At 38.5% G+C, this 13,389-nt stretch overlaps 1 protein-coding gene across 1 annotated transcript in view; it reads left to right on the top strand.

Moving 5' to 3' along the window:
- Positions 1-13,389, top strand: part of Txndc16 (thioredoxin domain containing 16) — a 91,488-nt gene that overhangs the window by 40,673 nt on the left and 37,426 nt on the right. Inside the window, exons 9-11 of the mRNA XM_055612323.1 lie at positions 401-551; positions 10,644-10,810; positions 11,140-11,200. Coding sequence (XP_055468298.1) covers positions 401-551; positions 10,644-10,810; positions 11,140-11,200 — 379 coding nt within the window. The remainder of the gene's footprint in view (positions 1-400; positions 552-10,643; positions 10,811-11,139; positions 11,201-13,389) is intronic.

Genomic DNA, 13,389 nt, shown 5'->3' with positions numbered 1-13,389 from the left:
GCTAATTCATGGTTCTCTCTCTTAAGGCATACTTTAGCTAAAGTTTATTCAAAACAGAGTTAGGTTTAAATTAAACTTAGAAAATTTGTATCACAAATTATATCTCTAGAAAAGCAACTATATTTAAAGATAATCTCATCTGTGAGTCTTTCATTGAAACCTATAACCTAATCTAGATGTTAATGTGTAAGAGTTTGATGAGTTTGTTCAGATATTAAGCCCAGTTTTCTTAAGTATTTTCTGTCTTTTTTGTCCAAGTTGATTTTACTTTTAAAGTTAACTCAGGTTTTTATTAAAACAGTAATTCAGTACATGAGAGCTAAGCAAATGTCTGTCCTTTCAGATTATAAGAGGATTACTCATAGAATTTTCATTGTCTCTTCTGGTTTTCAATTTGCAGCTCTGAGAATATGGGACGTGCACATCTCTACTTTTTTCACTGTGAACTGGTCTTGGACTTGACCGAGTATTGTAGAAGAACACTAATGGAACAGCCACTGACTACACTGAATATTCACATGTTTATTAAGACAATGAAAGCACCTCTGTTGGTATGTGTTGTATTTTTACTATAACATCTTTGTTCGCACATGAAATTTAGTAGGTTTTGATTCACAGATGAGTGTTTATTTTTTTTATTTTTTAATAACAGATGAATGTTTTAAATTGGTGGCTATTTAGCCTCTTTCTCTTTTTCTTTGGACACATTACTTTGATTTCACAGCATTTGAGAGTTAAACCTTATGTTTAACAAGAAATTGCTTTTAAAATATAAAATTGTTTTTAAAATAGTGTTTTTATATCTCAATTTATTGCATCAAAATACCTAAGTATAACATAGAAATAATAATACTGTGTGATAGTTGTAGTGAGTGCAGACGCCTGGTGAGTGCTCAGAGAGCAGAGGCCAGTCACAGTTAAGTCCTCTTTTGTGAGTGTTTCAGCCATATTTAGAAAGTTGGCAGCTGTTGCAACCATAGGTCTATTGTGTCTCACTTTGGTGGGCATTAGCCCTGAAGAGTTCTAGAGACACACGTGGTGATGGTGATCAGCACTTTTTTGAAATATTAAAGGCTTGCCTTGAATATGTGAAAAACCTTCAGCATATTTTCTCACATGATACATCTTTAAGAACTGATTCATGTGTTTTGCAAATAATCTGAACCGCACTGCAAAGTGTAAATTAAAGTACAAGGTGCCCCATCTTACCACTCAGAAGTGAATGTGAGGTGACCTCACTTTCATTATTTCTGCAGATGAAGTGTGGATGGCTTAGTGGGCAATACAGTGTCATCTTGTAGGGAGAAGCATTGTGCTTAATTTATTTGAACTTAACAGAAGAAGAAACTGATAAGCATCTAAGGGGATTATTCTTATGAACATCTCAGATCAAGAGCTCTTTAGGAAATATTATCTCAAGTGTTGAGTTATGAAAACACTAATTAATGAGGAAGTTTTTGGACGCCCCTGTTTTCATTTGCTTTTGCTTTGAAAGATGGGGAAATTAACTGTATATATTCATTTTCAACTCTGCTCCCTCTGACTTACTAATGTTTGTTAATAGTTTTCTTTTTTTAAAAATATTTTATTATGTATACAGTGTTCTGCCTGCAGGCCAGAAGAAGGCACCAGATCTCATTATGGGTGGTTGTGAGCCACCATGTGGGTGCTGGGGATTGAACTCAGGACCTCTGGAAGAGCAGACAGTGCTCTTAATCTCTGAGTCATCTCTGCAACCCTAATATTTTTCTTTTTACACTGTTAAAATCTATATATTTCTATTTTACTCTGTAGTCAATAATCCCAACTTTTTAAAAAGCCAGGCTTTACATTTAATGGACTCAAAGCTAGCCAGCTGCACTTTTGCTGGATTAATTCTTTAGTTCTTTATTTTAAATAACTTGGTCTTGGTTTGAAAGAAGTTTCTGGATTGCTTTCTTATTGAGATAGGGTCTCAGTATATATCCCAGGACCTGATTTTGTTGTATAGCCCAAGCTGGCATATTACTCACGATTCTCCTACCTCACTCTCCACATGCCCAGTTTAAAAAAAAAAAAAATTAAAGTAGCTAATATGTCATTTCTTTTGTCAGGGAAGGGCAAATATATCTTACATCCATGGAAGAATACCTTTTGGGTTTGTTTTGATGTCCCATTTGAGGACAGGATAGAGGGGACAGTTTACCCTCCAGAGTTTTTCACCATTTCTGTCCAGCCTTATTTTCTTACCTTCAGTTGGGTATTAAAGATTCTCTTGAGTTTTGGGCCAGCAAGATAGCCCATCTTACAAAGATGCCAGTCACCAACCCTGATGACTTAGTTTTGTCCGGAGACCTCCCTCTCCTACCCCCCTATACAACAAAAGCCCAGGTTTTTTGTTTGGTTTGGGTTTTGGGGTTTTTATACCTACCCTTAGGGGGCAAACTAATCTTTTAATAAAATATTTTCTCCCTATGAATTTCCTTTTACTGTTTTAAAAACTATGTTTAAGTAGATATCTTTTGGTAGTAGAAATTACGTGATACTGGTTTTAAAATGAAAGAGAAAAAGCATAAACTTTGAAGGCTGCATAGAAGGTTGGGAATCAGCTAAGCGTGTCTGCACCTGAAAGCACAACACACATGAAGTCAAGGGTTGATGCTGTGTTCTTTGTGAACGAGCTCTTGAAACATTTTAAAGTTGAGCGGTGCTTTTTGGAACTGTGGAGCACAGATGACTCTGCTCTACGAAAGGAATGTTAAATCGCTGAAGTCCGGACTGGTGTTTCTTTCAAATCTCTCACAATGTGAGGCATAGGCTTCTCATCTTTAAACTTAGTTCTTTTATTCTCCTGAACTACTAAGGAGCTGATGTCGACTCTGAATCTTAGAGACTGGAAGTCAGAATGATGGGCTGCACAAAGCCAGGAAAGGTCTGAATGCAAAACTGAAGGGAGTGGGGAGTTAGTGCTAGAATGAGAATCCAGGCATTGGCCCAGTGTTTCAAGAGGGGTTTGCAAGAGTCACTAGAAAATGCGACTAGCAGCTTTTCTCTGGAGAAGGGATGAGGTAAATACAGAGTGCAGGGAACTGGCAGTGCTCCACGGGGTGGGGGTGGGGGACTCCTTGAGACTGAGTGAGGACTGAAGTCTTAACCCCATGGGATAAAGAGATGGGAGAGTTCTGATCTGATTTAGTCGCCTTTAACTTATGATTTGGCTATATTAGTATTTGAGGTTGTGATTTTGTTGTTGTTCTTAACAAATATCCTTGAGTTAAAAGACAAAGTGAGGTCAAATACTTTTTATAGGAAACAGCCAATAGGCCGAAATTGAGTTTAACAAGAACATGCATTTTGGTGCATGGCAAAGGGTAGGAGGCACAGGCTTACTACAGATTCTTACCCATGAGGCAGACAGGTAGCTGATTTAAAGGACTGGTTTGTAGCTTATTCTTATTCCATAGCCCCAGCCGTGTTCACTCTTTTTAAACAATTAACTAATCTACAATTTATTGAGACAGGGAGTTTTAGAGTATAGCCCTGACTCCTGGAACTCACTGTGTTGACCAGGCTGGCCTTAAACACACAGAAATCTGCCTGCCTCTGCCCCTGGATTACTGGGATTACACATCCAGCCTCCCCTTTCACACTCCAGTAATTGATACGTCAGTCATACTACATGCCTTGGAGCAAGTGCCGTCGTTGTTGTGCTTTGCAAACTAGCTTGGGCTCAGGCATTTAGGTTCTGAAACAACTTGGATGTGTTCACACTAAGTTTTTAAGCAAACAAAAGTAGAAAGCAAGACTCAGGCTTTTGTTTGAATAATATATGTCTTGTCATTGCAGTGTGGTATTTTTCCACCTTTTACCTTATAAGTTTTGATTCAGGTTGGTGTTTTTGTACATATGTTCAGTTCATCTCTTTGTTTTTTTAAAGGGAGTCAGAATTTGGATACTTAATTTAGATATATAATGTAACAGTTGTATGTCTATGTGTGTTAAATGGAAGCAGGCTATGTAGCTACACAGCACAGGTTGTCATAGGACTTGCCCAGGGTAATTGGGAAGCTGGGACAGTCCTTTAACTCCCACAGTATGGGATTACAGGCAGGCATGTTCCGCCAGGCCTGGCCAAAATTGTATCTGAATTTTTTTGTTATTTTAATTAACTTAAACAAATCCTGATAATAGAAAATCAAGAAGATGACCTTACATCTATGCTGATGAAGAGGATAATAGAGGAAACAAATAAAATACGTAAAGAATTAGAGGAAGATAAAACCAAACAGATCATGGCTCTCCATAAAGAAATGGAGGAAGTTAAAGACAAGCAGATTATGGCCATCCTTGAAGAAATATGGGAAGATGCAGCCAAACAGTTTGTGGCCTTCAGAGAAGAAATAATTAAATCACTGAAAGAAATAAAAGAAACAGAGTTGAAGGAACTAAAAGAAAAACAGGAAAATACAATCAGACAGGTGAAGGAAGTAAACAAAACAACGCAAGACCTGAAGATAGAACTAGAAAAATTAAAGAAAACACAAATGGAGGAAATAATGGAGAGGAAGAATTTAGGGAAGAAAACAGGAACTACAGAGGTAAGCATAACCAACAGATTACAAGAGATGGAAGAAAGAATCTCAGATGTAGAAGATACAATGGAAGAAATCGATGTATCTGTCAAAGAAAATGTTAAATCCAAAAAATTCCTGACACAGACCATCCAAGAAATCCAAGACAATATGAAAAGACAAAACCTAAGAATAATAGGTATAGAGGAAAAAGAAGACTCCCTTCTCCAAGGCCCAGAAAATATTTTCAACAAAATCATAGAAGAAAATTTCCCCAAGTTAAAGGAGAAGCCAATAAGAATACATGAGGCCTACAGAACACCCAACAAATTTGACCAGAAAAGAAAATCCTCCCGCCACATAATAATCAAAACAGTAAGTATACAGAACAAAGAAAAAATACTAAAAGCTGCAAGGGAAAAAGGCCAAGTAACATATAATGGCAAACCCATTAGAATCACACCTGACTTTTCAACAGAAACTATGAAAGCCAGAAGGGCCTGGACAGATATCATGCAGACCCTAAGAGAACACAGATGTCAGCCCAGGCTAGTATATCCCACAAAACTCTCAGTCCTCATAGATGGAGAAAACAAGATATTCAATGACAAAAACAAATTTCAACAATACCTACACACAAATCCAGCATTACAGAAGACACTGGAAGGGAAAATACAACCCAAGAAAATTAGCTACTTTCAAGAAAACACAGGAAATAATTAACCTTACTACAGTAAAACAAAAAGGAACCAAGCACACAACATTATGACCACAGCCAACATCAAAATCAAAGGATCTAACAGCCACTGGTCATTAATCTCTCTCAACCTCAATGGACTCAACTCTCCAATAAAAAGACACAGATTAACAGAATGGATGTGTAAACAAAACCCAGCAATCTGTTGCATGAAAGAAACACACCTAAGGCACGAAGAGGGTAAAGGGTTGGAAGACGACTTTCCAAGCAAATGGACCCAAGAAGCAAGCAGGAGTAGCCATTCTAATATCTGTTAAAATAGACTTTCAACAAAAATTAATCAAAAGAGATGGGGAAGGACACTTCATACTAATCAAGGGAAGAATTCCACCAGGAAGACATCACAATCCTGAACATCTATGCCCCAAATACAAGAGCACTCACATTTGTAAAAGAAACATTGATAAAACTTAAACCACTTATAGATCCCCACACATTAATAGTGGGAGACTTCAACACCCCACTCTCAACAAAGGACAGGTCAACAAAATAGAAATTAAACAAAGAAACAATGTCTCTAACAGAGGTCATGAATCAAATGGACCTAACAGACATTTACAGAACCTTACACCCAAACACAAAAGAATTTACCTTCTTCTCAGCACCGCATGGAACCTTCTCCAAAATAGACCATATAGTTGGTCACAAAGCAAGCTTCAACAGATACAAGAAGATTGAAATAATCCCTTGTATCCTGTCTGATCACCATGGAATAAAGCTGGACCTCAACAACAACAGAAATAGCACAAAGCCTACATACACATGGAAACTGAACAACTTGTTACTAAATGACAGCTGGGTCAGGGAAGAAATAAAGAAATAAATTAAAGTCTTCCTAGAACTCAATGAAAATGAAGACACAACATACCCAAACTTAGGACACAATGAAAGCAGTGCTAAGAGGAAAGTTCATAGCACTACGTGCCTTCAAGAAGAAATTTGAGACAGCTCATTCAAGCAACTTAATGGCCCACTTAAAAACCCTAGAAAAAGAAGAAGCAGACACACCAAAAAGGAGCAGATGGCTGGAAATAATCAAACTCAGGGCTGAAATCAGATTTCAGAAACAAATAAAACAATTCAAAGAATCAATGAGACCAAGAGCTGGTTCTTTGAGAAAATCAACAAGATTAACAAACCCTTAGCCAAGCTGAGTAAAAGGCAGAGAGACACCACCCAAATCAACAAAATCAGAAATGAAAAGGGGGACATAACTACAGACACTGAGGAAATCCAAACAATCATTAGGACTTACTTCAAAAGTCTATACGCAACAAAATTTGAAAATCTAAATGAAATGGACAATTTTCTTGATCGATTTGACTTACCAAAGCTGAATCAGGACCAGGTAAATCAATTAAATAGTCCTATATCCCCCAAGAAAATAGAAACAGTCATCAAAAATCTCCCATCCAAAAAAAGCCCAGGACCAGATGGTTTCAGCGCAGAATTCTACCAGACCTTCAAAGAAGACCTAACTCCAATTCTCTTCAAACTATTCCACAAAATGAAACAGAAGGAACATTACCAAACTCATTCTATGAAGCCACAGTCACCTTGATACCTAAACCTCATAAAGACTCAACAAAGAAAGAGAATTTCAGGCCAATCTCCCTTATGAACATTGATGCAAAAATACTCAACACAATACTTGCAAACTGAATACAAGAACACATCAAAGATATCATCCACTATGACCAAGAAGGCTTCATCCCAGGTATGCAGGGGTGGTTCAATATACCATATACCATTATACCATTCAGAAATCCATCAGTGTGATCCACCATATTAACAAATTGAAAGAAAAAAACCACATGATAATCTCCTTAGATGCTGAAAAAGCATTTGACAAAATCCAACATCCATTCATGTTTAAAGTATTGGAGAGATCAGGGATACAAGGCACATATCTAAACATAGTAAAGGCGATATACAGCAAGCCGATAGCCAACATCAAACTGAACGGAGAGAAACTTAAAGCAATCCCACTGAAATCAGGGACAAGACAAGGCTGCCCACTCTCTCCATATCTCTTCAACATAGTTCTGGAAGTCCTTGCTAGAGCAATTAGACAGTTGAAGGAGATCATGGGGATACAGATGGGAAAGGAAGAAGTCAAATTATCACTATTTGCAGATGATATGATAGTATATGTGAGCGACCCCAAAAACTCTACCAGGGAACTCCTACAGCTGATAAACACCTTTAGCAAAGTGGCCGGATACAAAATTAACTCAAAAAACTCAGTAGCCCTCCTGTATACAAAAGATAAAAGGGCTGAGAAAGAAATTAGGTAAACAACACTCTTCACAATAGCCACAAATGACATAAAGTACCTTGGTGTAGCCCTAACCAAGCAAGTCAAAGACTTGTATGAAAAAAATTTCAAGTCTCTGAAGAAAGAATTAGAGGAAGATATGAGAAGATGGAAAGATCTCCCATGCTCATGGCTTGGCAGGTTTAACATAGTAAAAATGGCCATCTTACCAAAAGCAATCTACTGATTTAATGCAATTCCCATCAAATTGCCAACACAATTCTTTACAGACCTGGAAGGAAAAATTCTCCTTCGTATGGACTAACAAGAAACCCAGAATTCCTAAAACAATCCTCTACAATAAAAGATCTTCAGGAGGTATCACCATCCCTGATCTTAAGCTGTACTATAGAGCAACAGTTACAAAAACAGCATGTTACTGGCATAGAAACAGAATGGTGGATCAGTGGAACTGAACAGAAGACCTAGAAATAAACCCACACACTTCTGGACACCTGCTTTTTGACAAAGATGCCAAAACCATACAATGGAAAAAAGATAGCATCTTCAACAAATGGTGCTGGTCCAACTGGATGTGTACATGTAGAAAAATGAAAAGAGATCCATACTTATCACCCTGCACAAAACTAAAGTCCAGGTGGATCAAAGACCTCAACATAAAACCAGACACACTAAACATGTTAGAAGAAAAAGTGGGGAAGAGCCTTGAACTCATTGGCACAGGAGACAACTTCCTGAACAGAACACCAACAGCACAGGCTCTAAGATCAACAATCAATAAATGGGACCTCATGAAACTGAAAGCTTCTGTAAATCAAAGGACACCATCATCAAAATGACTGCCTACACATTGGGCAAGAATCTTCACTAACCCTTTATCTGATAGAGGGCTAATATCTAGCATATATAAAGAACTAAAGAAGCTGAAAAGCAACAAACCAAGTAATCCAATTAAAAAATGGGGAAGAGAGCTAAACAGAGAATTCTCGATAGAGGAATATTGAAGGGCAGAGAAAGACTTAAAGAAATGCTCAACCTCATTAGCCATCAGGGAAATGCAAACCAAAATGGCCCTGAGATTTCACCTTATACCCATCAGAATGGCCAAGATCAAAAACTCAAATGACAACACATGCTGGAGAGGTTGTGGAGAAAGGGGAACCCTCCTCCACTGCTGGTGGGAATGTAAACTTGTACAACCACTCTGGAAAGCAATCTGGTGCTTTCTCAAACAACAAGGAATAGCGCTTCCTCAAGATCCAGCCATACCACTCCTAGGCATATATCCAAAAGAGGCTCAAGTACACAATAAGGACATTTGCTCAATCGTGTTTGTAGCAGCCTTATTTGTAATAGCCAGAAGCTGGAAACAGCCCAGATGTCCCTGAATTGAAGAATGGATGCAAAAATTGTGGTACATCTACACAATGGAGTATTACTCTGCAATGAAAAATAAGGAAATCATGCAATTTGCAGGTAAATGGTGGGACCTGGAAAGGATCATCCTGAGTGAGCTGTCCCAGAAGCAGAAAGACACACACGGTATATACTCACTCATATAGACTTATAGGATAAACGTAAAATCTGTCCATCTAAAGAAACTAATCAAGAGAGAGGACTCTGACTACAATGCTCACTCCCCATCCCAAAAGGCAAAGAGGATGGTCATCAGAAGAAGAAGAAAGCAGGAAACAACCTAGGAACCTGTCACAGAGGGCCTCTGAAAGGCTCTGCCCTGCAGACTATCAAAGCAGATGCTGAGACTTTATGGCCAACTGTTGGGCAGAGTGCAGGGAATCTTATGTAAGAAGTGGGAAATAGTAGGTTATGGAGAGGACAGGAACCCCAGAAGGAGAGCAACAGAACCAGAAGTTTTGAACACAGGGGTCTTCCCAGAGACCCATACTCCAACCAAGTACCAGGCATGGAGATAACCTAGAACCCCTGCACAGATGTAATCCATGGCAGTTTAATGTCTAAGTGGGTTACATAGTCATAGGAAGAGGGACTGCCTCTGACATAAACTGATTGGCCTGCTCTTTGATCACCTCCCCCTGAGGGGAGAGCAGTGTTACCAGGCCACAGAAGATGACAATGCAGCCACTCTGGATGTGATCTGATAGACTAAGATCAGAAGGAAGGAGAGGAGGACCTCCCCTATCAGTGGACTTGGGGAGGGGCATGCATGAAGAAGGGGGAGGGAGGGTGGGATTGGGAGGGGAGGAGGGAGGGGCTTATGGGGGGATATAAAGTGTAAAAAAAAAAATCAAAAAACAAAACACAACAACAAATCCTGATTGTAAATTTGTATATGTATTCAATCTCAACTAGATCAAGATTATACCAGATAGGAACTTACTCCATACTTACTCTTCAAACACTTATTTTTATTATTTTTAATTATTTGCATATTTATGTGTGCCTGTTCTGTGGTTATGTGTATGTTAGTGCAGGTGCCCATCTCTTAGAGCTGGTGTTAAAGGTGATTGTGAACTGCCATCTGTGGGAACAGAACTTGGGTCCTCAAGAGCAGAAAGTGCTTTTAGCTGCTGAGCCATCTCTTCAGACACAATCTGAGCCTGTTCTTAGATGCCCACCAGTGAACCCAGATTGTAAAGTGGATAAGTCGTTGTCTTACTGGCCAAACCCGGGGACATTTTGGAAGGCTGACACTTTTCTCCACAGTGGTTGATCACATACACCGGTAGACAGAAGGAATGCTTTTATTTGAATTACAAGAACCACCTTCAGGCACAATCATTTTGTAAAACTGGTAGAAGTAGATGTACATGTTTTATAGTGTCTTTTTTAAACCTAAAAAACTTTACTTTTTGTTTACATATTAAGATCTAAGACAGTTGAATTAAGCTTTTATTCACTTCGCTTATAAGGACTAATTTGGTAGTATAAAGCATCCTTTATACTTTTTAAAATTATATTTCATGTGTGTGTGTGTTTGTGTTTGTGTGTGTGTGAGAGGGCTCACATAGTCTATTATGTTGGGTTATTACTATAGATTGAGGATGTTTTGCCTTTTTTTTTTTTTTTCTAAATGAAGATGGAAATAGCTGAAGATCCTCAGCAAGTTTCAACCATTCATCTACAACTAGGATTACCACTGGTTTTTATTATTAGCCGACGGGCTACATATGAAGCCGATAGAAGAACTGCAGAGTGGTTGGCATGGCATCTTCTGGGGAAAGCAGGAATTCTGCTCTTGTTGAGGTATCTCACAGCAACTACTAACAATGCCTGCAATAGAATTTTTCTTATTTTAATATGGTAATCTAATCTCAGAAAACCCTTAAATCTGCCAGATTCTGGTGTATTCGGGACTGACGGTCTAAGACTGCATACTAGTTGCTTGACTAAACTTAAGATGAGGACTAGAAAAGCGCTGATATTTATACATGGACATTCTGAAGCTCACTAAATTGTAACTTACTATTCATAATTGTTTTTTAGAATAAGAACATATAGTTCTGTTTTCGATCGAAATTTTGGGAGGCTTTTTCAGATTAATGAATAAAACGTTTATTTCCATTTTGAAACAGGGACTCTGTGGACGTGAACATTCCTCAGCATGCTAATGTGGCCTTCAGAAGAGCAGAGAAGGTTAGTCATTTTACACACTGCTCTATAATTCTACCGCTTTTAGCTAAAGTACATGTGGAGTAAAGCAATACATGTTTATTATTGGAAATATCTTTAAATTATTAATCTCTAAATTCATAATTGCTGTCTTTATTTTCTAATGTGCCAGTCTTTTTTTCAGTGTTCTCATTAATTTTTTTTCTGAAAGCATATCTTACTTTTCTTATATTTAATAATTTGCTTTTGTTATGTCATGCCTGCCCTTATAAATTGTTTTAAATATCACTGATCCTTTCCTTTGGCAAAATTTCTGGAAGCAAAATTTGCCAAAGAAAATGAGATTCATTTTATTTTTATTTTTTGGAACAGGCACTCTACTTTGTAGTCCAGACTGACCCTTTACTTGGAACTCTCCTGTTTCAGCTTCTAGAGTGTGTATGTGTTGGGAGAACTACACAGGTGCTATGACACACACGTGGAGGTCAGAGGAGAACTTGTAGAAGTTAGTGTCCTTGTACTGTGTGGGTTCACATAATTGAACTCAGGTCTTCAGGCTTAGCCAGAGCCTTTCTGAAGATACCTGGGAATAAAGAAAAATTTTATGTTTATGGCTAGATAGAAAATTGAATTTTATGGAGGAATTCTCTTAAAAGATGTATTAGTTCTTTTATTTGGTAGAATGTAAAATTTACCAATTTTGAGGGATTATAGTTGCAATAAAATTATATTCATATTCCTCTTTTGAGATGTAGAACCTGTAATTTTTTGTGAGAATTTTCACAGACAGTAGTTATGACAAAAAACAAGTGAGGATTCAATCCCCACCCCCCTTTTTGCCTCTTTTTCAGTAAGGCATCTGTCTTCAGCTAAAGTACACTTTGGATGCTTTTCTCTTTGTAGTAATTGTGGCATTGATTTGGGAAAGAGAAGCCCTTATACATTGCTGGCAGAGTGTATACTGGAGTAGCCATTATAGAAATCAGTATGGAAGGTCCTCAAAAAACTAAAAAAATAGCCTAACAAAGGCATTGGGAGAGGGATCAGCAGCTGTAATGCTCGTTGGGCAAGTATGATATGAATTTGGATCTTCAGAACCCATGAAAATCTGCCCTTAATAATGAGTGTCTATAACCTCAGGGCCCCTCTAATGAGATGAGAGACAGAGACAGGAGACTCCCTAGAAGCTTGAAGGCTAGCTAGCTCGGTCAGACAACAGAGACCCAGTGTCATACAAGGGTAGAAAGGGAAGACACAAAAGGTTGTCTTCTGATCTCCAGCCATGTGCTACGCCATACCCACACCTTCCTTCAAAGGCCTTGTCTTCGTTAGGGTTAGAAATGCTGTTATGAGACACCATGACTAAAAGCAACTTGGGGAGGAAGGGTTTATTTGATACTCACACATCAGTTCATCATCAGATGTGGTCAGGACAGGAACTCAAACAGGTTAAGAGTATTGAAGCAGGAGCTGATGCAGAGGCCATGGAGGGGTGCTACTTATAGGCTTGCTCCCCATGGCTTGCTCAGCCTGCTTCTTACATGACCCAGGAGCACCAGCTCAGGGCTGCCACCATCCACAATGAGGTGGGCCCTTCCCCATCAACCACAAATTAGAAAAATGCCCTATGGCCTTGCCTGATTCAAGTTGGATATTCTAGAGGCATTTTCTCAATTGAGGTTCCTTCCTCTGAGATGACTGTAGTTTGTGTCAAGTGGGCATAAAACTACCTAACACAAATGTCACTCACATGCATGAGTGTGTGCACATGCACACACTCACACTTTATATACATGCAGTCATAAATACATACTGTACAAAAGGATCAAAAGGAATACAGGGACTAGAGAAACAGCCCATTGGTCAAGAGTGCTTACTGCTTTTGCACAAAACTGAGGTTCTGTTTTCAGTACACACAGCCACTTGTAATTCCAGCTCCAGGAGGTCTGATCTCTGATTTGGCCTCTATGGGCACCTGTACTTGTGTGCACACACAATTTAAGAATGACTCTTTAAAAAGTCTAAAAATGAAGCTAATATATAATCTGTCTATACCACTCTTGGGCATCTAGCTGAAGAACATTTAACTCAGCAGGGTGTTGCACATCTGTGCTTGTTACTGCACTATTGACCATAGCCAGAAAATGGAGTAAGTCTACTGCCCATCTACAGATGAATAGATAAGCAATGTGGTACATGTATACAATAGACTT

The sequence above is a fragment of the Psammomys obesus genome, unplaced genomic scaffold (genome assembly GCF_907164565.1).
Source record: "Psammomys obesus unplaced genomic scaffold, mPsaObe1.curated_primary_1811, whole genome shotgun sequence".
Lineage (NCBI taxonomy): Eukaryota > Metazoa > Chordata > Mammalia > Rodentia > Muridae > Psammomys > Psammomys obesus.
Note: the sequence above shows the minus strand (reverse complement) of the source record. Positions and strands in the feature narration are given on the sequence as shown.